Source organism: Musca domestica, unplaced genomic scaffold (genome assembly GCF_030504385.1).
Source record: "Musca domestica strain aabys unplaced genomic scaffold, Musca_domestica.polishedcontigs.V.1.1 1, whole genome shotgun sequence".
Classification (NCBI taxonomy): domain Eukaryota; kingdom Metazoa; phylum Arthropoda; class Insecta; order Diptera; family Muscidae; genus Musca; species Musca domestica.
In genome coordinates, this window is record NW_026712114.1 from 39,115,907 (window position 1) to 39,143,400 (window position 27,494).

The 27,494-nt window shown below is 35.3% G+C and overlaps 4 protein-coding genes and 1 long non-coding RNA gene across 6 annotated transcripts; all 5 read left to right on the top strand.

Annotated features, from left to right (window-relative positions):
- The first annotated feature begins 346 nt into the window (after positions 1-346).
- CYB1 (sarcocystatin-A-like) lies at positions 347-4,139 on the top strand. The gene is given in 3 exon segments (NM_001286915.1): positions 347-516; positions 579-679; positions 3,809-4,139. Coding segments are annotated over 3 exon segments (372 nt in total). The 5' UTR covers positions 347-444; the 3' UTR covers positions 4,008-4,139.
- Positions 4,140-4,375: 236 nt separating this feature from the next.
- On the top strand, positions 4,376-4,893 carry CYB2 (sarcocystatin-A-like). The gene is given in 3 exon segments (NM_001286886.1): positions 4,376-4,402; positions 4,463-4,587; positions 4,651-4,893. Coding segments are annotated over 3 exon segments (333 nt in total). The 5' UTR covers positions 4,376-4,393; the 3' UTR covers positions 4,850-4,893.
- A 4,059-nt stretch (positions 4,894-8,952) lies between these two features.
- Positions 8,953-10,543, top strand: LOC101894330 (sarcocystatin-A). 2 transcript variants are annotated; one of them, XM_005182810.4, is made up of 3 exons: positions 8,953-9,089; positions 10,117-10,238; positions 10,300-10,543. In XM_005182810.4, the coding sequence occupies exons 2-3, from the start codon at positions 10,117-10,119 to the stop codon at positions 10,496-10,498; spliced, it is 321 nt and encodes a 106-aa protein (XP_005182867.1). In that variant the 5' UTR covers positions 8,953-9,089; the 3' UTR covers positions 10,499-10,543. The 2 variants fall into 2 exon arrangements, with proteins under 2 accessions (XP_005182867.1, XP_011292244.1); XM_011293942.3 differs by lacking the exon at positions 8,953-9,089 and adding an exon at positions 9,162-9,281.
- Positions 10,544-16,375: 5,832 nt separating this feature from the next.
- Positions 16,376-17,240, top strand: LOC131802438 (cystatin-like protein). Its single transcript, XM_059122673.1, has 3 exons — positions 16,376-16,724; positions 16,785-16,903; positions 16,974-17,240. Exons 1-3 carry the CDS (start codon positions 16,644-16,646, stop codon positions 17,170-17,172), a joined length of 399 nt encoding a protein of 132 aa, XP_058978656.1. The 5' UTR covers positions 16,376-16,643; the 3' UTR covers positions 17,173-17,240.
- Positions 17,241-25,488: 8,248 nt separating this feature from the next.
- Positions 25,489-26,325, top strand: LOC131805405 (uncharacterized). The gene is made up of 2 exons (XR_009343678.1): positions 25,489-25,794; positions 25,860-26,325. It is a non-coding gene; the product is annotated as an uncharacterized LOC131805405 (long non-coding RNA).
- Positions 26,326-27,494: the final 1,169 nt, after the last annotated feature.

Here is a 27,494-nt window from a genome sequence, read left to right on the forward strand (position 1 = left end):
TCAAATAATTTAAAAATTAGATCTTTCAACCTAAAATGTCAATTAAATGTCAAAAAGTTTGAAACTGTATTCGAAGGACAATTTTTACAATACTTCCTCAACACCCTTACATACGAGAGGAAATAATAAAAAACATACACCGAATTATGTGGTCATTCCAATATTGTTGATAACTGTATGTATGTATATTTCTTTAAATATATTCATGTGGAAATATTTACTTTTATGGGCTCATTTTATATTATTATAATTTTGCCATTGGATTCTCATAAGCCGCAGAGATCTTGTTGCAATGTAGAACTGAACGACTATATAAATACATTTAGCATATCGAAGTGGCTCATTATTTGTTTTCGAAGCGACAACTTAAAAACGTTACAGTTTTGTTCTTGTGTGTGACATTTTCTCTTGCCGATATTTTGAATTGAAATATTTTGTGAAAAAATGTTTCCCAAAAAGAGCCTTATTTGTTTGGGATTAATTTTGGTGGTGACCATGTGTGTGCAATCACAAATTGTACGGAACTGTAACTATTTGTATTGGAATATCATAGTTTAATTGTAATCGAATTATTTCAGATGACCGGAGGCGTAAAGACTGTTACCAATTTACAAGAAGTTGAAAGGGAATTGAGAATGTCCCTGTCTAAACTGGAAGCTGGCGATGGTCCGCATTATAAGTAAGTAATTGTTTTCAACATCTAAACAATTATCAAAGCGATGAATTTGGTCGGGATTTTCGAATTTTTATTACTGCTTTGTCATGAAAAATGTCTAAATTTCGGTTGTATAACATGCAGTGAAAGTGGCTTTTGCATTTATGTGAAAATTGATAAGTGATAATTATTTCAAATTGAAACGCTTTAAGAATTCCGCTATAATTCTAAAAATTCCGAATATCAGGTGTTACAATTATCTGGGACGAAAACGTCGACCTCTGCAGTCATTTATATGCCAGAGAAGGTAGTCTCTATTAAGAATTTCAAACACCAAGTTTAAGACAATTCTATTGAAGAGCATAGCTAAAATCAACAAAATCTCGAATATGGGGAGGTAACGTTATAGGAAGACGTGACTAGGTATAGGCCATTACAAGTTCCAAATAAAACAATTTAGATAAAAAGTGTGACATAAATTATCAAAATACCAAATATCTGGGACTACAGACACATTTGAGTAAGATTTTATTAACCTACTTCATTTCGTTCGGAAGGAGGACAAACGGACCCACTTTGGGGGTTCTAAAATTTATTATTCAAAATATTGTACAACATTATAGTTTGGCATGTTTTTCAATTTTATTAAATGAAAGCAATAAATGTCGGAAATAGTATTAATTTTATAATAAGTTTAGATTTGTTCGAATTGGTCACCTTTGGCACACATTATGGCCATCAAACGTCCACCCTGCCCGAATGTTGCTCTGCCAAAATTTGGCCCATTCCCGAGGAAGCGCTTACTTGAGGTGATCGGCACTTTGGTATTTTTTAGTGCCAAACTTGCTTTCCAAAATACTCCAGATACAATGGTCCAACGGATTTGTATCCGGAGATACATAGTATGGAGGGCATATTAAGTTCGTCATTTGTCCGTCCGTACGTCTGTCCGTGTGTTGTAATCACGCTACAGTCAAAACGAATTAAGATAGCTAAAATTTCGCACAAATCTGTCTTTTGTTTGCAGGCAGCTCAAGTTCGAAGATGGGCTAGAAGAGAATTGTCTATATAGGCCCATGATATCGTATATCCGCCATATAACGGTACCCAACGATATACGGTATTTTGATAATTTTAGCCACATTTTTCAATGGAATTGTCTGAAATTCTACACAAGGAGTACTTTGCGAGTACTTTACCCCCTGAAAGAGAATTGTCAATATAGGTCCACAATATCGTGTACCCCCATATATCGACATCTTAGGATATTCTGTGTTTTTAAGATTTCCTAATTCGTCCCAAATGGTGGAGAGTATTCAAATTCGGCCCGGCCGAACTTACAGCTTTCTTACTTGTTTACTACCAACCTTGCTTTCCAAAATACTCCAGACACAATAGTCCAACGGATTGGAAGCCGGAGATTTTTGTGACCATTGTGCGCTGGAAATGAAGCGAGGAACCTCATTTTGTAACCATTCTTTGGTGGTGCGTGTTGAGTGCGATGGTGCTGAGGCCTGTTGGAATGTTCAAGGTCTGTGGTGAAAATGTTTGCGACCCAAGGCTTTACCCTTCAGGCTACACCCTTCAGAATATTTTCGCGATAATATTTGGCATTTTGTTCTGATGCCACGGTCTATTAATACGAGCGGAGAGCGACCATTAGCTGTTATGGCGGCCCACACCAACACCATGGGCGGTGCTTGAGTTCTGGTCGCCAACCGGAGGTGCACATTTTCAGCTGACCTCTTTGGCAAGTAAACACGATCATTTTGTTTGTTTACAAAATGCTGGACAACGAACGAATGTTTTCTCATCGGAGAAAACCAAATTCGGCGGTTCAACATTTTCGGCCAAGCGACGCAATTCTTTAGCTCTTTTGAGTCTATTTTCTTTCTGTTGCGGTTTAAGTTCTTCCACTTTTTGGAATTTCAATGACTTTACCCCGAGCTCATTTTTCAATATTTGCAGAATGGAATATTGCGATATGTTCAGCTCACGAACCATTTTTCGGCCACTACGACGCAGGATTCGATCAAGTCGCTTCTTTACTTTGTAGAAGATTTTTGCTTAAATTCACATGGAGATCGGCTTTAACCCCAACATGTGTTTTTAATATGTATGAAATCCTCGCGTTTAGGTAAGACGTTTGAAGAATTAAGAGACGTATGACAAATATATTGATAAAATATGTTCGACTTGCTACCATCCCGTTAAAGGAAGTATTTAACCATAATTTGAGAAAAGGAATCTTAATCCGCAACATTTCAAAGAAGCAAAAAAAAAAAAAAAATTAAGATCGCCTGGGTCGACCTTTTAATACCCTCCACCATTGGGTAAAGAAAGCATGTTTATATAAAAGTATCTGAATTCAAACGTGTTCCACTTTAAACTACAAATACCAGTAAACCCGTATGGATAATGCTGTTAAACGTTTCAAAACACCTTAAAGTGTGTAAGGGCCGTTATATGAAGGCCATACCAAAGCGGAAACCTCTATAGACAATTTTATTTTTCAAGGATTGCCATCTACCAAATCTTCTTAAATACCAAATTTGAACCAATTTCGTGGAAAATGTGACTAAGATTGTCAAAATACCGACTTACATATACAAGATTCCCCCACCGAAGCTAGATAATGACTTACAAATACTAATTTTTAGACAAATCCGTGAAAAAATGTGACTAACATCATCAAAGTACGGAATATCGGGAGGTACCGTTATATGGCGGCTATACCAAAACGTGGTCCGATATATCTCATCCTCAATACCAACGATCCTAGATACAACACAAATTGTTCTGCCAAATGTTTAAGCTCTACGACAAATAATGTGGGCCGTATCGTGATTTCAACAGACAAACAGACGGAAATCGGATTTTATGCTGATCATGAATATATATACTTTATGGGGTCTACGACGAATATTAAGGAATTTTACAATCGGAAAGACAAAGTTAATATACCCTCCTTTTCAAGATGGAGGGCAAAAAAATGTGGAAGAGGGGGGAGCTTACTCCTCTATTTTGGTTCACTTTCAGCTCAACTTTGATAACCTGTTGCGTTTTTTTTCTGTAATTATTTTTCGTGTTGCACAGTGTTTTTTACAATTAAATATTTTACAAATTATAAACATTATTTTTTCTTTATTTCAGGTTGCGCAAAGTTAACAAAGCCACTAGACAAGTTGTGGCTGGATCCTTGACGAAAATTGAGGCTGATTTGGAGGATTCAGCCGGTAAAGTCAAACCATGTAAAGTATCAATATGGTCTCGACCATGGTTGCCAAATGGAATTGAAGTCACCTTCGAATGTGATGGCGAACCCAAAGTAATAAGGAAACATAATGCCTGAGACGAAAAAACAAAGAAACTCGAATGAAATTAAAAACTGCAAGCTTTCAGTTCCTTATATAATAACATCAGTATATGCATTATTTAAACAATTATTATGTATTAAATAAAATTACAATTGCTCCTATTTCAATTATTTTCATTCATTTCTTTAAAAGCCTAATAATATAAAACAAATATAAATAAACTTAATATGATACATTCGGGTTTGGGATGTTCTCATTCCATGATGACACACACACACCAGCCATGACATCATCATCTTGTTTGTGTTGTTGTTGTTGTATACTATAAAATACACACGAAATTAAATCTACAAATAGTGAAAAAAATCCCCTACCAGAAAAGTTAGTAGCTGGCATTTAATTATTTGGCCACAACACAGCAATGACAGAAGTGTGTATTTATAATTTTACTAAGATTTTTGTTTTAAGAATTGTTTTAATTTTTGTTAAGGAAATACAACAAAGACGTCTAATAAGACCAGGTGGTCGTACGCCAATTACAGATCTCACTGATGTGGAAGTTACTTTGAATAAGTCATTGTTGAAATTGGCTGCTGGGGAAGGACCAACGTTTAAGTAAGTTAATTTTATTATTGAATTATTTTTCTCTTATATATGTTTTTATATTTTTTGCTTTAGGATAGCCAAAATTCACTCGGCTACAAAACAAATAGTCTGTGGTTCTCGTACTGAAATTAATGCTGATTTGACAAATGGTGTTGGTGAAACAAAAGAATACAGGGTTATTATATGGTCTCAACCATGGCTGCCTGATGGTATCCAAGTGACTTTTCAATGTGAGGGAGAGCCAGAAATTGTTCGAAAACATAGTCCATAGAACATTAATAAACAATGATCTGTGCATTTTATAAGAATAAGAATGCATATAAGCATAAATACACACTATAATAAAACATTATTTTTTATATAAAAATATATGAAAATTTCCACTAAACAGCGAATATTTGTAGTACCGGCTAAATCACAAATAGACCATTAGAATGATGCTGATAATAACCAAGATATGAAATATACAGGGTTAGATGAAAAAACTGCAACCAGCTTCAGACTGCTGTAATTTCTAAGTCACTCGTCCGACAGCTGTTAAAATTATTCAAGTGACAGCTTATTATATACTTTACAAGCGTACAAAAACATTTTGGTGATAATTTTCCAGAAAAAAGTTATTCGTGACGGAATTCAAGCGTGGAAGTGTGATATCTTCATATTTGGCTGGAAAACAACAAGTGCGTTAGAGCACTCCAGCATTTAAATGTAAATAAAACTTTTGTGTCTTGTACCATCGCTCGTTACCGTGATACTGGTAGCGTAGCCCGACGTCAAGGGAATGGACGGAGAAAAACAGCAAAATCAGCAGAAATGGTTCGATAAGTAGCAAGTAAAAAAGCAGCCGGGCCGAATTTTGAATACCCACCACCATTTGGAACGAATTTGGCAATTCTCAAAAAAAAAAAAAAAAAAAATCCGTTAAAAATTCTGTTAAAATAACATAACGTAACATTTGTCATAAGCCATTACAATATTCAAATGCGAAACTGAAAAAATCGGGGGGTACCGTTATATGGGGGCAATACGAAGACGTGGACCTGTACAGACAATTTTCTGTCCTATGCTGTAGTATCCATTACGAACTTCGAATATCAAATTTGAAATAATTCTGGTGAAAAATGTCCCTAAAATCATTAAAATACCGAATATCGGGAGGTACCGTTATATGGGGGCTAAACGAAGACGTGGACCTACACAGACAAATTTCTGTCATAGGCTGTAGTATCCATTACGAACTTCAAATACCAAATTTGGAAGAATTCTGGTGAAAAATGTCCATAAAATCATTAAAATACCGAATATCGCGAGGTACCGCTATATGGGGGTCTACAAAGACGTGAACCTGCACAGACAAATTTCTGTCTTAGGATGTAGTATCCATTATGGACTTCAAATACCAAATTTGAAAAAATTCCGGTGAATAAATTCGCTAAAATCATCAAAATACTGAATATCGGGAGGTATACGAAGACCTGGACCTGCCCAGACAATTTTCTTTTATAGGCTGTAGTATCCATTACGAACTTCAAATACCAAATTTGAAACAATTCCGCAGACATAACATACATTAGAGCAAAATTTTATCAATCTACTTCAATTCGTTCGGAAGCTAGAGTGATTTCCACAGACGGACAGACGGACGGACATCGCTAAATCGACATAGAGTTTTATGCTGATCAAGAATATATATACTTTGTGGGGTCTAAAATGTGTATTTCGAGGAGTTACAAATGGAATGACAAACTTAATATACCCTCCATACTATGGTGGAGGGTATAAAAAAGCGACTTGATCGAAAACCGCGTCGCAGTGGCCGAAAAATGGTTCGTGAGCTAAACATATTTCAATATTCCATTCGCAAATATTCAAAAATGAGCTCGGGGTAAAGCCATTGTAATTCCAAAAAGTGCAAGAACTTACACCGCTTGGCCCAAAGTGGTGAACTGCCGAATTTGGATTTCTCCGATGAGAAAACATTCGTTGTCCAGCAGTTTGTAAACAAACAAAATGATCGTGTTTACTTGCCAAAGAGGTCAGCTGAAACTGTACACATTCGTTTGGCCACCAGAACTCAAGCGCCGGCCATGGTGATGGTGTGGGCCGCCACAACGGCCGATGATCGGATTAAATGCCGAATATTATCGCGAAAATATTCTGGAAAGTGTATTAAAGCCTTGGGCACGCAAACATTTTAACCGCAGACCTTGGACATTCCAACAGGACTCAGCACCATCGCACTCAGCACGCGACACCCAAGAATGATTACAAAATGAGGTTCCTCGCTTTATTTCTGCGCACAATGGTCATCAAAATCCCCGGATACCAATCCTGAAAACAAGGCTGGCACTAAAAAATACCAAAGTGTTGATCACCTCAAGCAAACCCTTCGCCGGGAATGGCCCAAAATACTGCATAGCAACATTCGGACAGCGTGTGACGGTTTCATTGGCCGTTTAAAGGCCATAATTCGTGCCAAAGGTGACCAATTCGAACAAATCTAAACTTATTAAAAATTTGATGCTATTTTCGACATTTTTTGCTTTAATGCAATTTTTTTTTAGATGTAAAAATTATGGCGTTTGACTTTGTTGCAGTTTTTCTTATCTCACCCTGTATACCAAATTAGGTATACTATATATGTAAAATAAATAGGTCTTAGGTATTCTGCTTAAAAGTCGAGAACCACTGGACTGATTTTCACAATTCTCATTAATTCTCATTAAATCTAAGAAAACCGCGAACAATATGACAAAAAGTGAAAATTTTTTGTTAAATTTTGTAATATTTGTCATATTTTTATCGCATGCGATTTTTTTAATTTGCCTTACAATATTGAATTGTACATTTTCTAAAGTTTTCCCACACTCTGCAAAACTTTGTGTTGACGGTATTATATGCAGGTCGCAATTATCGTGCGATCCTCATGAAATTTTTAATGAGGGTATGGTTAGGGTCAGAATTAAGGCCTACTGTTTTTGAAGCTGTATCAAATTGACCAAAAAATTCAAATTTTCCTGATTTTGCAGTCGCTCTACAGGTCACAATTCAAAACCAATCGACACGGAATTTTGCACTAAGACCTTGAGGAAAACTATTTTAATCAAGGGATAAAATTGCTAGAAAAGCATGTATTGAAGTTTCAGGAGATTATATTGAAAAATAAATATATTCTTGAATTTCATTGATATGCTAAGAAGTTTCCGAACCGCCCTCGTATGGGGCTATAACAAATCGGGGGCCTATGTGTCACTATTTCAATAAAAAAGTCGACAGACCTAAAATAAATTTGAGTACATTTATATCCAACTACTTCCAAATGGATGGATGTGACTTAAGATCATTATTTTAGAAAAATGTGTAGTCTACAACTTCTAAAAATGCTGATCCCATATAACTTTTTATATACCTATGGTTTGGATTGATGCTTTATTCATAACGTTAAAGTCTTGCCCTTCACTAAAATGTTTAACAATCCTTCTTCTTCATCACATAACTGACTGCTCTTGCAAGAGGAACTAATTTTCAAAGTAGTTAACAACCGAGTTGCATTAAATCTATGATTGCAAGAATATTGCCTTAGTCTGGTCTCGAAATCAGCTTCTAGGTGGTGATACATGTCTTGCAAGCTTAATGAATTGCATCAAGTAGGTTTTAATGGTTGATCAATGTTTTGTCCAGCAGACATTGATTTGATTACAAATAATTATATTGTTTTATTATCAACCTTTATTTACTCACAGAATACGGATTTATACTTTGCCAAGCCATTCTTTTGTCCACTTTGTTTAAACTTCATTCTTTGTCCTCTTTGTTAAAAAAAATATTCCATAAGTTTGAGTAATGTAAACGAACTGCATATTATTGTAGATAAAGGAATGCATTTCGTAAGAAAATGTGAATTGGAGCCCAATAATTGGGCTGACATATTATATGGGAGATATTTAAAAGTTGAACTTTTTTTGACAGTTTTTTTGCCAACTTTGGCTTGAACATTTCATTTTGTAACTCTATTGAGAACAGCTTGCGGGGAAGGTTGCAAGCCCCGAGTACCTTTGATTACCAAATTAAAATATAGATGGGCTTAGAAATTGTGGCTAAGGCCTTCAAAATACCAAAATCATATTTTTCTTTTGGAATTTTCAGTTATATTTATATAGAAGCCCTATTTACAGAAGAATATAAATATAGGTCCACGTTTATTCCGGGGAGTTACAAACGGCATGGTAAAAATAATATACCCTCCATAGTATGGTGGTATCGAGAGTTTAAGTTTTAGATTTTTTTTGTTTGCCATATAAAATGGGAGATTTTTCAAATAGTTTCCAACATCGACATCCATAATGACTTGCTATAAAATGTACAACACACTTGTTTTTCGTTAAATTTGTAACAGCCGTGAACTAAACATCAGTCGTTTAAAGCTTTTCGACACGACAGTGTGTACGCTTCGGAAGATATTGACAATAAACAAAATATTCCACATCAACGCATAAAAATTCTATAAAAAGGTGATTCCATACATTTCGTGTATCGTTCAACGACCCAAAACAAAGTGACTGCACACACAATCATACACTGTGTGTGTACTCATTGTATACATATTTATATATTGAGTTTTGTTTGTAAACAAGTTTTGTTGTTGTTTTCCCTTTTAGATGACCAATGAGTTAGTACCTGTTCTTGAAGGAGATTTAATATTCGTACGAGTTCCATTTTAAATTTTAAATGCCTGTAATATCGGTTAGGAAGACTATATTTTCAATTTTCTTGAAAAAAGCGGGCGGTACACTTATATTGGGGGCTATACCAAAACGTGAACCAAATACCAAACAATTCCGCTAAAAAGACGGTTAAAATGATCTAAATACTGAATACTTGGAGGTACATTTATGAGGGATGTATAGGAAAGCGAGGACCTTAAGATCATTATCTGATAAAGTGGAAGATATCTATTTTGAACATTAAATATCATAAATCAAATCAAATATTTAAGTTAAAAAATGTGGTCAGAGTCATTAAGATACTGAACACCCAGGAAACCGCTATTGGGCAGTAGGAAAACAGGTGGAAAAACCCATTGCGAACTGTAAATTTTGAATTTTATAGAAATCCGTTGGAAAGGTTTATAAAATCGGCAACATACCGAATATCGGAAGTACAGTTATATAGGGTCACTAATTAGCAAAATATTTCGTCTAAAAGATGTAGAACACAAAACAAACTGTAAATTATAAAAATTTCTTTAAAATATGGCTGAAATAATCAAAATACTGAATACCTGGTGGAACCATGATATGGGAAGTATAGGAAAGCGTACATCGACATGCCCCATTTACGAACTTTGTCTATATACTGACAAAATACATTTGTATACAAAAAAGTATGTCTTCTATCACAGTTCGTTCGAAAGCTATCATTATTACAATAGACAGATCGTGATTACAACAGACATGGCTAAGTAGTCGGCTTACAACTTTACGCTGATCAAGAATATACAATTTTTGTAGGGTCTAACATAATTTTTTTTATTTCTAGATGGCCGATGATTCAGTACCTGTTCTTGGTGGCTCTAGGCCCGTATCCAATTTCGAAGAAATCGAGAAAACCTTAAACAATTCTTTGTCTAAATTGGCAGCTGGTGATGGTCCCAACTACAAGTAACTATTTTTGAAAAATTTAGTGTTATTTTAATATTTAAATCAACTATTATTTTTGTAGATTGGTGAAAATTTATTCGGGTGAAGTTCAAGTGGTTTCGGGCTTATCAACCCGAATCGAAGCAGATCTAATGGATGAAAACGGCACAACTAAGAGATTTAAAGTTTGCATTTGGTCCCAACCCTGGCTGAAAAATGGCGTACAAGTTACGTTTGAGTGTGACGGTGAACCGACGGTGGTCAAAAGTCATGATCCCTGAGAGGGAAATTTGAGATCATAAATATTTTATTATATTATTTCTTTTTTTAGGAAATGAAAGTCAAAATTCTTAATAACTTTGTAAAATTATTTTTTGTATATCCATGGCATATGAAATGTCATTGTGTAAATATTTTTTTTTTTTTTGAAAATTAAATTATTGTAAACATTTAGCGATAAAATCACGTAATCAATTTGCCGTGGTACAGATATATTAGGGCTAGATGAAAACGTATACCTGTATAATCCAGAGAAGGCGGTACCTATTGTGAACTCCAAATACCAATTTTGAGACACTTCCTTTGCAAATGTGACTAAAATCGACATAAAACGAAGGTACTATTATGTGGGGGATAAAATATATCGTTATGTCCTGGGGGGTGGCCTATACAAAAATGCGGTTTATAATTTTATATTAGAAAAGATAGTTTCTATTGTCACAACTTTGAATTAATTCCTTTGAACATTTTCGCTAACATCATCAAAATGCCGAATGAAGGATCCATGCGAAAACGTGGCAATTTTCTGCTAAAGAGTTGTTTCGCTTCGCCGAAAGTGGTGAACTGCCTAATTTGGTTTTCTCCGATGAGAAAACATTCGTTGTCCAGCAGTTTGTAAACAAAGAAAATGATCGTGTTTACTTGCCAAAGAGGTCAGCTGAAAATGTGCACCTTCGGTTGGCCACCAGAACCCAAGCGCCGGCCACGGTGATGATGTGGGCGTATTAATGGGCCGTGGCATCATAGTAAATGCCGAATATTATCGGGAAAATATTCTGGAGGGTGTATTAAAGCCTTGGGCACGCAAACATTTTGGCCGCAGACCTTTGAAATTCCAACAATACTCAGCACGCACCACCCATGAATGGTTACAACATGAGTATTCTCGCTTCATTTCCAGCGCAAAATCATTTCCAGCACAATTCATTTCCAGCACAAAATCTCCGGATACAATCCGTTGGACTAGTCTGGAGTGTTTTGGAAAGCAAGGTTGGCACAAAAAAAAAATAAAGTGTCGATTAGAATTCGAACCAATTTAAGTTTATTCTAAAATTTGATGCTATTTCCGAGATTTTAGCTTTCATTCAATAAAATTGAAATAAACAAGTAAGAAAACATAAAATTCGGCCGGACCAAATTTTTAATACCCTCCACTTTAGGATAAAGGAAACATTAGAAGAAATGTGGCAAAAACCACTTAAATGCCGAATCTCGGGAGGTACCGTTATATGGGGGCTATACCAAATCGTGGACCTACACATGCAATTTTTTGCTAAAGGAGCTGGAACCCATTATGACCTACAAATATCAATTTTCAGGAAAATCTGTGAAAAAATGTGGCAAAAATCATCAAATTACCGAACATCGGGACGTACCGCTGTATGGGGGCTATACCAAATCGTGGTCCTATACATGCAATGTTTTGCCACACGAACTGGGAAGCATTATAATCTACAAGTACCAATTTTGAGAGAAATTCTTAAAAAAATTTGTCGAAAATCATCAAAATACCGAATATTGGGAGGTACCGTTATATGGGGGCTATACTATTGACCTATGTAGGAAATCATCGAACTTGATCTAATATATATATATAAACATATATATATATATATATATATATATATATATATATATATATATATACATATATATATATATATATATATATATATATATATATATATATATATATATATATATATATATATATCTTCCGCAGAAATTTGGTACATATGCGTTTGATGTGTGACCTTAGTTTGTCTTGGCTTCTTTGGTCCTCTTTTATAATGTACTGATTTTTCCTGTAATTAGTTTTTGTATTGCATCGTATAAAATATTTTTGAGGAAAGCATTTAAAATTCAATTCTTTTGTACCCTCCACCATACTATGGAAGGTATATTCATTTTGCCATTCCGTTTGTAACTAATCGAAATAATGATCCAACAAAGTATATATATTCTTGATCAGCGTAAAATTCTAAGACGATTCAGCCATGTCCATCTGTTTGTCTGTCCGTCTATCTGCTGTAATCACGCTATCTTTCGAACGAAAAAAAAAATTTGCACACATATTTATTTTGCCAGTAGGCTGGTTAAGTTCGTAAATGGGCCATGCAGGTCCACGTCTTCGTATAGCCCCCATATAACGGTACCTCTCTATATTCTGTATTTTCATGATTTTAGCAACATTATTCACCGGAATTGTTTCAAATTTGGTATTAGAAGTTCGAAATGGATACTACAGTCTGTGACAGAAAATTGCCTATGCAGGTCCAGGTCTTAGTATAGGCCCCATATATCAGTACCTCCTATATTCGGTATTTTGACGATTTTAGGTACGGCTATATTCGATATTTTTTAAATGTTAATAGAATTTTTGGCGAATGTTATCTTTTTCGAAAATTTTCAAATTCGTTCTAAATGGTGGGTATTCAAAGTTCTGCCCGACCGAACTTACTGATTTTTTACTTGTTATTAGTTCAAAATTTTATTTAAAATACATAGCTAAATAACTGGCGAAATTTCAAAAATATCGTGCGGTACATTTCCACTTCTGCATTTTTACGGAAAATATTTAAAATATCCTATTATTAATTTTATTTTTTGTTGCTGGGTGTTCTAAATCAGTACTGCACACCCTCTCACCATGTGTTTGATAAAAAACAAGTCGTTTCCTATCTTTCCAATGGCGCAGTGAATGCATAACAACAACGAATGACATTATTGAAAATGAACGGTGGGGGAATATTAAATGTGTCACAACACCGATAAAATCTATTTTTAATATGAAATTTCATTTCGACGCTGTTGAGCAAGTCGGATGATCGATAGTTGAACTAAATATAAAACTTGTCACAAAGAGTGCAGTCAGATTTCTGATTGCAACAGTTTGTGGTGTTGCACACAACATTTTTATTCGAATTTCAAAATATTTCTATTATTTATAGATGAGGAGAACTTGTAGTTTTTTTAACATATTCTGCATCATTTTGATGAAGTGAGCGTATCTGTTCAATTTAAAAAAGTAATGTTTTTCTCGATATATTGAAAATCGAGTCCTGAAGTCCTGAAAATAACCATACAACAGGAAGATTGGGTGACATGTATGTAACCTTTCGCATTACTAGTAATGACTACCCTCTATTCTTTGCATTGCTAGTATCCAAAAAATAATTGCAACTAATGGTCTATGCATTACCAGTTGGCTACAAAATAAAGAGATAATGCTATAAAATTATTATGTCAATTGTACGCTGGAAATGAAGCGAGGAAAGAAACAACACTATCACGCTTCAATTCCATCAGGAATATCTTTTTTTCTGGAAAATTCTCACCAAAATGCTTTTGTACGCTTGTTAACGAGTCGGACGAGTGGCTTAGAAATGACCGCAGTCCGAAGTTGGTTGCAGTTTTTATACCCTCCACCATACTATGGAGGGTATATTAACTTTATCATTCCGTTTGTAACTCCTTGAAATACTCATGTCAGACCCAACAAAGTATATATATTCTTGATCAGCGTAAAATTCTAAGTCGATTTAGCCATGTCCGTCTGTCTGTTGTAATCACGATATCTTTCGAACGAATTGAGATAGAAGGCCAAAATTTTGCACACGTGTTTATTTTTCCAGTAGGCAGGTTAAGTTCGTAAATGGGCCATGTAGGTCCATGTTTTCATATAGCCCCCATATAAAGGTACCTCCAGATATTCGGTATTTTGATGATTTTAGCGACATTATTTACCGGAATAGTTTCAAATTTGGTGTTTGAAGTTCGTAATGGATTTTACAGCCTATAACAGAAAATTGCCTGTGCAGTCTTCGTATAGCCCTCATATAACGGTTCCTCCCGATATTCGGTATTTTAATGTTTTTAGCAACTTTATTCACTGGAATTGTTTCAAGACAGAAAATTTTCTGTGGATCTGCACAGACAATTGCTCGAGATTTAATGCTATTAAATCTAAAAAAAAAATTAATATTATGATGATTTTAGCGTCATATTCACCGGAGTAGTTTCAAATTATGTATTTAGAGTTCGTAATGGGAACTACAGTTTGTGACAGAAAATTATGTATGTAGGTCTTCATATAAGCCCCATATATCAGTACCTCCCTATATTCCGTATTTTGACTATTTTAGGTACAATACTCACCAAAATTGTTTGAGATGTCGTATTTGAAGTTCCTAATGGATGCTATAGCCTGTGACAGAAGATTCTCTATGCAGGTCCAGGTCTTCGTATAGCTCCGATATAACGGTACCTCCCAATATACGGTATTTTGATGATTTTAGCTACATTATTCACCGTTTATTTCAAGTTTCGAATTTGAATATGGTAATGGATTATGCAAACTAAGCCTATGTAGGTTCACGTCGTAGAGACCCCTATATTCGGTATTTTAAGTTTTTAACAACATTTTTAACGGATTTTATTTTTTTAAAATTTCCAAATTCGTTCCAAATGGTGGAGGGTATTCAAAGCTCGCCCGGACGAATTTACTATTTTTTAACTTGTTAAACTTGAAAAAACTTGACCTAAAAACCCGAAATTATTTTGGAGTTTTCATTTATATACACTATATACTATACCACTTTCTATTTTCCACAACCAGCATGGCTATTGAAAGGCGAAATTATAGGGAACATTTGCAGCGAATTTGATTCGGGTTTAAAATAAATTAAGATTGTTGATATTTTTATGATACATATTGAGAATGCGATTCTTTTTAGTTCAGAGACTTACTATTAAATTCGATACAGAATATTTTTTTCTTTGATTCTTGGGTTGTCCATATTCGACGGGCCCATCTGGCAACGCCATAAATTTTGACAGAGATGTCACATCGCTTAATGACATACCGCGTTTGAAGCGTCAGTCCAAGCTGATTTTTACCATGAACCAATACACGCCACGCGAGCGCTCTGAAATAGTCAATTGTGTCAATTGAAGTCAATTGTGAAAACTCAACGTGCTTTTAAAACATTAAAAAATGTGAGAAGTGCGCCTTCTAAGAACACCATTAAGCGTTTATACGAAAAATTTTCGACTGGTAAGGCTCTTTCTACTCCGAAGAGGCCATATAATAGTCGACCAAGGCGATCGGCCGAGAATATCGCTGCCATACGAGCCAGTGTTGAGAGGTCCCCCAGAACATCCCAAAAACGCCGTTCTCAGCAGTTGACATGGCTCGGTCCACTTTACAACGGATTATTCGCATTGATTTGCATTTGTTCCCTTACACAATTCAATTGACGCAAAGAATGTTGCCTGCGGACAAGCCTTGTCGATTGGAATGGGCCCAAAGAGTCATGGGTCCGTCGAATATGGGCAACCCTGTAGATTGGAAACGTATTGCATTTGCAATAAAAACAAATCATTTGTAGCTGAAGTATACATTTCGGATGTAATTTTCTTAAAAAAAATGTTATATCAATTTACATGTTTTATTCTGAGATTTTTAGTTTAATTTTTGTGGAATATGTGCTTTATATATTTTCGTTTGTTTATTTGACAACATTGATGCAAATAATTTTTTAATAGCGAAATTTGTTGAAGGATATTTTGGGTTTGACATCATCCTTCTAAAATGATGCGATGATGCGTAGGACATTTTTGCATAAACTCATACCGACTGCATATGCCCTGCAACACATGTTGTCCTAAGAGACCTTGGCTCTAAAACCGTTATTTCGATGAGCGGATTTTGGTCGCATCAAACGATATATACCCTCATGGCTGGGAGTATAGTAACTTCTAAACCAAAGTGTACAAAATGTAAGAGAACATTAATTTACAATGCATTTTTTATTGAAGAAAGCTTTAATAAAGTACCATTCTCTTCTATATGCCAGCCAATCTATGTTTGTCATAGCCTAAAAATATTATTTTTTCTGGAATACCATAGATATTGATTTTTTTCTTGCCACCAAGTAAATGAAACTACGCAAACTTGACTAATTGACGTATTAACTGCGAACAGTAATGTCATTGTATACAAATTTGAAAAGTGTAAATTATTTGGGCAAACAATCGAAGTGGCTATTCCGGTTATTGGACGACATTTGAGGGGGATCTTCTTGGTTTTGTCTCAGTTTTAATTCATCACTTGAGTAGTACACACATCTGAGAACTTTCCTAACAATGTCTAAAGTAACGATTTTCTATTTCGGAATACTTACGATTGCATCCGTTCAAGGACAATTTTTGGAAAATTGTGAATTGGTGGGTATAAATTTGAAATACGAATCTTCGACACAAGTAACGACAATTTTCATTTAATAGAGCGGTTATCGCATGGGCGGTAGAAGAGAATTACACCGTTTGGAATTAATAAGTGCCGAACACGAACTGCGTGCAGTTTTAATGAAATTATCCGAAAGAGATGATGGTCCATTTTACAGGTATGTAACTTCAATATTTTTCAATAGTTATGTTATTTTTTCGAAACAAAAAATGTATTTATTTGTTTAGAATTGGTGCAGTTTTTGCTGGCAGCGAACAATTAGTAGCGGGCTCGTTGAAAACATTAGTTGTCACATTGCTGGATTTAAGTAATTTCAAACATAACTGTGAAGTTGATCTTTGGACCAGGCCTTGGAAAACTGATGGCACTGAAATCACCATAAGATGTGAATGTATGCGAACTATTTTTAAACATGTTGATTACTAGAAGGTTATTTGAGAGCTAATTTTTATTAAGAAGACTGAACAATAAATACAATAAATATTTTGGAAAAATGATAATTTAATGGGTTACATGCTATGAGTCTATAAAATGAGATATGGGAAAATTATTCTCCCCACATATTGCAATGAAGATAGAATATATATATTGTACTAAAAAGGGTAAATATGTCAGTCGATTTTGTCGAATACTGTGTGCCCTCAGATAATGACTGTTACAATAATTGGTAAGTCCAAAATTACTGTTTTTATTTTACCCTCAGCCATATCAGCCATAGATATCATTTGAAACGGAAAAAATGTTTCTCATCGGAAAAAAAATGGTTTTAATTTTTAGGTCTCTTTGACCACAATCCGCTCCATGACATTTAGAGTTAATCTATGGATGTCCTTGTGTCTGTTTGGGCTCATGATAAAACTGGGTGGGAGCATTAGTTAGTTGAATCAGTCTTATGTTAAATAGCTGAACACGAGGCGCTTCGCTACCCTTTTTGCAAACGCCATAATTTTTACATTTTTTTTTTTAAATTTTATTGAATGAAAGCAAAAAATGTCCGAAATAGCATCAAATTTTAGAATAAGTTTAGATTTGTTCAAATTGGTCACCTTTTGCACGAATTATGCCCTTCAAACGGCGAATGAAACCGTCACACGCTACCCGAATGTTGCTGTGCGGTATTTTGGCTCATTCCCAGCGAAGCGCTCATTTTTCATTATTGGCCAAATGGAATATTGCGATATGTTCAGCTCACGAGCCATTTCTCGGCCACTGAATTCCATCACGAATAACCTTTTTTTCTGGAAAATTCTCACCAAAATGCTTTTGTACGTTTGTAACCAAAGTAATGAGCTGTTACTGGAATCATTTTAACAGCTGTTGGACGAGTGGCTTAGAAATGACAGCAGTCTGAAGTTGGTTGCAGTTTTTTCATCGCACCCTGTACAGTGACTTAATAAGATACCAACAGTGATCTTAATATAAAATTACTGAATTTCAGCCCTCTAATTTCTCCCATTATAAAATTTAGTACGCACATCCAAAACAGCTCCTTCTCTCAACTACAGACATCCATACCAAAATTTAGCACTCCTGCTCTATCCCTACACTCAATATTAAATTTAGTACTATTTTGTACTTTTCGTACAATTATAGCACACGTTTCCAAAACCATCTCCATATCTCAATCCCAGATACCAACAGAGACTTCAATATCAAATTTTAAAATTCCGGCTCTATACGTTCACCCAATAACAAATTTAGTAGTATTTAGTTAGTGCTTTTCGTACAAACACATGAGTAGCGACGCTAATTTCAAATTTCAGATTTCAAGCAATATCTGTTCACCCAATACTAAAATGTATCATACATAGCGATATTTCGTACTTTTAGTGCCCATGTAGCACACATTTTCTTGATCACAAACCGCCAGGGGCGCCAAATCCAAATTCCAGCTTCATCCATCTAAAGACGGGATATTTTGGTTCAATATTTATCGTGCGTCCTCCATAAAAGTTATATAAGCATATAATAATTTTGCCGTACCAAATTATAATTGCAGCCATTAGGTTGAGGGTATAATTGGTTTCCTAAAAAAATGTTTATGGAGAATATATTAACTTTGTCATTCCGTTTGTAATTCCTCGAAATACTCATGTTAGACCCTACAAAGTATATTAATTCCGGATCAAGGTACAATTCAAAGTCGACTTATCGATGTCCGTCTGTCTATTGAAATCACCTTATTTCTGGAACGAATTGAGATAGATTTATGAAAAATTGTCTATGCAGGTCCACATCTTCGTATAGCCGACACACAAACGATACCTCCCTTTATTGGGCATTTTGAAGATATTAGCGGCATTATTAACCGGAATTGTTTAAAATTTCGTATTTGAAGTTCGGAATCGTTACTGCAGCCTATGACAAAAAATTGCTCATGCAGATTCACGTCTTCGTATCCCACATATAACATTTTTCATTTAAGCAGTACTTTTCGACGAAAGTTTTGAAGTTCCTTCCAAACGGTGGAGAGTATTAAAAGTTCAGCCCGGCCAAACTTAGCAGTTTTTGACTCCAACTCCTAGATACCGTAGCCGTTTCCGCAGCCTTGGTTAAACCCTTAAAAAATTAGAATGTGGGTACTTGATACAAAAATGTTGAACAACCCTATTGCTTGCTTGTAACGTAGCTGAATGGATGTATTCATAATGTGGCTTAACAGTAATGTAATGCAACAATATGCAATATGTTTGCATGTAATTACAATGTTTTCGATATTTAACATAATTAACATTACAATAAATTAATTCACACATAACACGGTGTGAAATGACGAAATAATATCTGCTGCCATATATCATTTTTCATGTTTGTTCCGTACATAGAATAATGAACAGTGCGGAGAGCATGAGTGACGTGATCATAAATCATTGAAGTTCGTGTTATTGAAAACACTCATAACCATCAAATAATGGGTTTCCTAATAGGTTTTTGAAATCATAACTACCTACAATATTTATACCCTACAACACTATGTGATGGGGTATTATAAGTTTGATTGGGCCAACAATTATGTAACACCTCGAAATATTGGTTTCCCACATAGGAAAGTTTATATCGATCTTCCTATCTCGCCGAGCTGAGTCGATCTAGCCATGTATGTCCGTCCATGTCCATGATAATCTGTAATCACGCTACAGGTCACAATTATGGGCCGATCCTCACGAAATTGAAAATGGAGGTGGGGTTATGGTCAGAATAGAAGCCTATTGCTTTTGGAGATGATCGCAAAATATTTAGGGATTGAAATGGACCAAAAACTGAAAAATTTCCTTAATTTGCAGTTGTTCTACAGGTCGCAACTATAGACCAATTGACGCGAAAGTTAGCAATGGACTAGAGCTTAGGGCTGGACAGAAGCCTTCCGATTTGTATGGTCATCGGGTAATATTAAGTGGGTGAAAATAGTCCATAATATTTGTAGTAAAATCGACGAAAAGGTTTATTTTGACCGTTACATATATAGCGAGATACAGGGTGAGAAGAAAAAACTGCAACTAACTTCAGGCAGCTGTCATTTCTAAGCCACTCGTCCGACAGCTGTTAAAATTATTCCAGCTCACTGTATTGTTTACAAGTGTACAAAAGCAATTTGGTGGTGAGAATTTTAAAGAACAGAAAGAAAATAGACTCAAAAGAGTTAAAGAGTTGCTTCGCTTGACCGAAAGTGGTGAACTGCCGAATTGTTTTTTTTTTCGAAATTCGTTGTCCAGCAGTTTATAAAGGAACAAAATGTGCACCTTCTGTTGGCCACCAGAATTCAAGCGCCGAACATGGTAAGTGTGTGGGCTGCCATAACAGCCGATGGTCGCTCTCCGGTCATATTCGTATTAATCGACCGTGGCATCAGAATAAATGCCGAATATTATTGCGAAAATATTCTGGAGGGTGTATTAAAACCTTGGGCACAGAAACATTTTGGCCGCAGACCTTGGAGGTTCCTCGCTTTATATCCAGCGCGCAATGGCCATCAAAATCTCCGGATACCAATCATTTGGACTATTGTGTCTGGAGTATTTTGGAAAGCAAGGTTGGCACTAAAAATACCAATATGTCGATCACCTCAAGCAAGCGCTTCGCCAAGAATGGGCCAAAATGCCGCAAAGCAACATTCGGGCAGCGTGTGACGGTTTCATTGTCAAAGGTGACCAATTCAAACAAATCTAATTTATTCTGATGCTATTTCCAACATTTTTTTGCTTTCATTCTAAACAAATTAATTTAATGATTAAATTTAAATTAATTTCACAAGTTTCAAAAAATGCTCAATGCAATATTTGTACTTACATCAGATCTAATGCAAAGATGGAATATGTACAGGTGGTCGGATTTTGAAAGTATAGAACTTGTTAGCCCGTTCTTTTTAAGAGGAAAGTGTTTGGGTTAAAAGAATATTCGGAATAGATTTTGAAGTCCACGAGGTTCTTGTTTTGCAAAAAGAAAAAAATATTAATTAAATAATCTTCCCCGTTCAATATATTCTTCTCTCTATTTTGGTACATATAACCTCCGTAAATATCTCATATTTACATATAAATCATTCAATACCTCCTCGCTAGAACAATTAAATCCACACGACCCATGATCCCACTGTACAGATTTAACTTATTCAAATCACTATGAATGGGTAGCGGTGCATTGCAAACATCAACAACAACATCTACAACATTTCCCTTCCGGCCAATAGAAAAGTGGAAAATAAAAAAAAAACATTATTTGATATTCTGTGTATTACGTTGTTGTTTCGATTTAGAACAATTCATATTTCACTTGCATAAATTTGTGTGGTTTGTTTAAACAATAAATGTGAAAAATCTAATTTTTGTTATTTTTTCTCATATCCGTTGAATGTTTGTCATATTTAGAATCAGTTTTGAAACTATTCTAGCTGTGTTAACACATTGTGATGATGGACAGAAAATTGAAAATAAAATAAATTGTATAAAAATATGTTAACAAAGATAAGCCGTTTGTTTTTGATTGTTACACTAGTTGGCACTACAATGACGAGTGTTGTAAGTGATTCGAAATAAGAGGAGTTGAATGGAAAAAATAGATATATCAGAAAAATGTGTTTCTTTTAATTAATTCTAGAGATCTTTGTGTATCTATACCGTACCGCCATCGTGTTTAACCGATGTAAGTAAAATTTAAAATTACGGTGATTTAACTAACTAACCAAAACATAATATTAGTTTATAAATTTATGGAAACACTTGCCCAATTAAACCTTAAGCCCATATTTGGATTTTGAGACATTCCGCATTTGAGCCGTTCTTCGGCAAGGCCATTGGAAGCATGGAAATATTTGTTTTTTTTTTGTAATGAATCATTTTTATCTTATTGGACTTCGTATTGAAACCATTGGTTTGTAAATGTATACATTTCCCGATAGGAACCATAAATATTGAACCTATATATCCAATATTTGCACTAGATCAAATACTTGTATAGAAACAAGTAAAAAAAGCAACGAGTTCGGTCGGGTCGAACTTTAAATACCCTCCACTATTTAGAAAGAATATGGAAAAAAGGAAACAAAGGCTATATTGGTGCGGGGCCAACCATGTGATACCCAACAACACTATAATGTATTGGAGAACCTGCATAGGTCTAAACACATTTTAGTCGATTATTTGAAATAATGCCATACTGTCCTGCACAAATGTTACCTTTGGTTTTTACCCGGGGATATTTTCATTATATTTATACTCTATGTCGTGTTAGGTACAGGGTTGCCCATATTCGACGGACCCATTTTTTTCGGCCATTTCGATGACTCTTTGGGCCCATTCCAATCGACGAGGCTTGTCCGCAGGCAACATTTTTTGCTTCAATTGAATTTTGTACGGGAACAAATGCAAATCAATGCGAATAATCCGTTGTTAAGTGGACCGAGCCATGCCCAACTGCTGAGAACGGCGTTTTTGGGATGTTCTTGGGGACCTCTCAACACTGGCTCAAACGGCAGCGATATTCTCGGCCGATCGCCTTGGTCGACTTTTATATGGCCTCTTCGGATTAGAAAGAGCCTTACCAGTCGAAAATGGTGTTCTTAGAAGGCGCACTTCTCACATTTTTTAATGTTTTAAAAGCACGTTGAGTTTTCACAATTGACTTCATCTGTTGAATGTAAATTTCAACTATTTCAGAGCGCTCGCGTGGCGTGCATTGGTTCATGGTAAAAATCTGCTTGGACTGACGCGTCAAACGCGGTATGTCATTAAGCGATGTGACATCTCTGTCAAAAGTTATGGCGTTGCCAGATGGGTCCGTCGCCGGCTTAATATTGTCCGATGACCAAACAAAATAGCATGCTTCTAACTCCAAGCTCTCTAACTCCATGCAAAATACCGCGTCGATTGGTTTATAATTTGCGACCTGTAGAGCAACTGCAAAATTAGAAAATGTTTCTGTTTTTGGTCATTTTCAACATAGCCCCAGCTCCATTTTCAATTTCGTGAGGATCGGACCATAATTGCGACTTGTAGAGTGATTACAAATTAACAAGGACAGACGGATGGACGGAGGAACATACATAGCTAGATCGACTTAGATAGGCGAGATAGGAAGATCCATATATAGTTTCCTACGTCGGGGACCAATATTTCGAGAATCAAACTTATAATATCACTAACACATTGTGCTGTAGCGTATAAAAACGTTGAAAATGCTGTTAAAATCATATAAAAACCGTATATAGGGAGGGACCTGCAATTTTCAGACAATTTCGAACTGCAAATAATAAATTTGAATCAGTTCCAGTGAATAACGTAGTTAAAATCATTAAAATACCGAATAAAGGGTGGTACTCTTATATGGGGGCTATACGAAGGCTTGGACCTGCATAGGCAATTTTCTGTCACAGGTTGTAGTATCCGGTGAATAATATCGTAAAAATCATAAAAATACAAAATATAGAGAGGCACCGTTATATAAGGGCTATATCAATACGTGGACTTATGCAGGGCGAGATAAAAACACAGCAACAAAGACAAAGGTTATAACTCTTACATTCTTTTTTAAATTTTATTGAATGAAGCAAAAAATGTCGAAAATAGCACGAATTATGGCTTTCAAACGGCCAATGAAACTGTCACAAGCTGCCTGAGTGTTGTTCTGCGGTATTTGGCCCATTCCCGGCAAAGCGCTTTCTTGAGGTAATCGACACTTTGGTATTTTATAGTGCCAACCTTGCTTCCCGAAAGACTCCAGATATAATGGTCTAACGGATTGGTATCCGGATATTTTGGTGGCCAGTGTGCGCTGGAAATGAAGCGAGGAACCTCATTTTGTAACCATTCTTGGGTGGCGCGTGCTGAGTCCTGTTGGAATGTCCAAGGTCTGCGGCCAAAATGTTTGCGTGCCCAAGGCTTCCGCGATAATATTCGGAATTTATTATGTTGCCACGGTCTATTAATACGAGCGGAGAGCGACCATTAGCTGTTATGGCGGCCTACACCATCACCATGGCCGGCGCTTGAGTTCTGGTGGCCAACCGTAGGTGCAGATTTTCAGCTGATCTCTTTGGCAAGTAAACACGATCATTTTGTTTGTTTACAAACTGTTGGACAACGAATGTTTTCTCATCGGAGAAAACCAAATTCGGCAGTCACCACTTTTGGCCAAGCGAAGTAACTGTTTAGCTCTTTTGAGTCTATTTTCTTTCTGTTGCGGTGTAAGTTCTTGCACTTTTTGGAATTTCAATGGATTTACTCCGAGCTCATTTTTCAATTTTTGCCGAATGGAATATTGCGAAATGTTCAGCACACAAACCATTTTTCGGCCACGGTGACGCGGGTTTCGATCAAGTCGCTTCTTTACTTTTCGAACCATTTCTGGTGATGTTGCTGCTTTCTTCCGTCCGTTTCCTTGACATCGGGCTACACTACCAGTATCACTGTAATGAGCGATGGTACGAGACACAAAAGATTTATGCACATTTAAATGCTGGAGTGCTCTAACGATAGCCACTTGTGGTTTTTCAGCCAAATATAAAGAAATCACACTATCACGATTGAATTCCATCACAAATAACTTTTTTTTCTAGAAAATTGTCACCAAAATGCTTTTGTACGCTTATAAACAATATAATGAGCTGTTATTGTAATAATTTTAACAGCTGTCGGACGAGTGGCTTAGAAATGGCAGCAGTCATTCGTAATCTGTGGGCTTCCACAAACCAGAATTGGAACATTAGAGCAAGTGTGTATTTTTACAAATATTTTTAATTTCCTTATCTAAATATTACGTATGTGTCAAGTTTGGAAGAAAAACGTTTGATTCTTTTTATTGCAAAAATGATGAACTTTTGTCAGGAGGTACGATAAAGTGTGGGGCGATATATTCGATTTAGACACCTGTTCTAATAAATACCAAATAATTGGAATGTGCTAAGTGTGAGGAAATTCGCATATCTTGAGAGTATTAAACATGATTATCGAGGAATTACAACGCTAATATATGACAACGTTAATATACCCTCCATAGAGAGGTACAGGGTATATAAATATCATATAAAGAGCCCAAAAGTAGCCTACAATGTCTTTTGATGAAGGCTTCGATAGACCAAATGTATTTAGAGCTGCAAAAAATAATTTATATTTTTAAGTTTATTTACAATGCAATTTAAAATAAAGCAACAAGTTCTTATAATCAATATTTCAAGTATTTCAATGGGGGTACATTATCATATAGATAACTTAAATTGAAAATAGTTTCCGCAAGTGAAACTATAAATTCCACTTCATGTTATAGTAACTTTGTTAGTATATTTTAAACTTTTCTAGTTTTGAGTTATTTTATGTCAATAAATAAAAATATGTCAAAAATCATTTTAACTCTCCTGCTGCTAGGAGTCGCATTAAATTCTTCTAATGGTGATGTCCTAAACGATCTCATGCATTTGGATCAAATCGATTTGAGTGGTTTTGAAATATTGGGAATACTTTTGAAACCCGATGAGCCAATTGAATTAAAAGTGGGCGAAATTATTTTAAATCGTTTGTTGCACAACATGAGTAAACGTGGCGATGATCTTCATATGGAGTGAGTAGTTGGAGATTGAGACAAAAATTGAAAAAATATTATATATATTACTTAAAATATTACAGAGTGGATTCAGCCTCTTCATTTAATTTGGATCAGGTTATCACAATCGATGCCCAATTATCATCAAATTCTGAAGATTCAAGTTCTGTTGAACAAAAATCGCAAAAGTGTAAAGTAACAATTACTCTGCATTTGTTGGCTAAAACACGGATGTGTCATTCGCTTGTGAAGGTCAACCAACCATTGAGAAACAATTCGAGTGGAACAAATAAGCGTGGCAAATATTTTTTGGAAAGGAGAAAATACAAAAAAAAAAAAAAAAAAAACATTTAAGAAATTCCAGTTTAATTGTTTACTTCTTTTATTTGAAAACTAGTTAAAACAAGAAGCGGTCAATCATGACTCTATGCCTCTTTTTATTTTTACACAATATTCAAATTCAGTTGTAACAAAAATGCATATTACAATTTTTATATGGAGAAAATGTACTCATTTTATGACAAAATACAATTTTAAAGATATAGAACATGATAAAAAAAAATAAAATAAAATAAAATAAAAAATAGTATAAATAAGTAAAAAAATAAACAATTGAACCTATTATGACCAACTAATTCCAATTTTGGACAAATCCATGAAAAAATGTGACAAAAACCATCAAAATACCGAATATCGGGAGATACCGTTATATGGGGGCTATACCAAAACGTGGACCTATACATGCAATGTTTCGCCACACATACTAGGACCCATTATGACCTACATATACCAATTCTCAGACAAATCCGTGAAAAATGTGGTAAAAATCATTAAAATACCGAATATCGGGAAGTACCGCTATATGGGGGCTATACCAAAACGTGGACTTATACATGCAATGTTTCGCAACCGGAGCTATAACCAATTATGACCTACAAATACCAATTTTTAGACAAATCTATGAAAAAATGCGGCAAAAATCATCAAAATACCGAATATCGGAAGGTACCGTTATATGGGGGCTATACCAAAACGTCGACCTATACATGCAATGTTTCGCCACACATACTAGGACCCATTATGACCTACATATACCAATTCTCAGACAAATCCGTGAAAAATGTGGCAAAATCATCAAAATACCGAATATCGGGAGGTACCGTTATATGGGGGCTATACCAAAACGTCGACCTATACGTGCAATGTTTCACCACCGGAGGTAGAAACCACTATGACCCACAAATACCAATTTGTAGACAAATCCATGAAAAAATGCGGCAAAAATCATCAAAATACCGAATATCGGAAGGTACCGTTATATGGGACTATATCAAACGTGGACCGATATATGTAATTTTCAATACCAACCATCCTAGACACAATACAAATTATTCTGCAAAATTTTCATGCTCTACGTTAAATAATGTGGCCTGTATCGTGATTTCGTGATTTCATTCTAAAGCAAGTACATAAAATTAGTGAAAATCGATTCAGATATAGCTATGGCTCCCATGTATATGTTTCATCTGATTTCCATCCGATTTGGTGTTTAAGTCCCCCACATTCGTAATATGCATTTGACAGCAATGAAATTTGGTACCAGTTATCATGTATAGCCGAGAAACACCTCTGCCAATTTTATTAATATATCTTCAACCGATTTCGGGTTAATTGTGGAACAAATGGCCAATATCAGTACAAAAATCCTGAATTTTGGT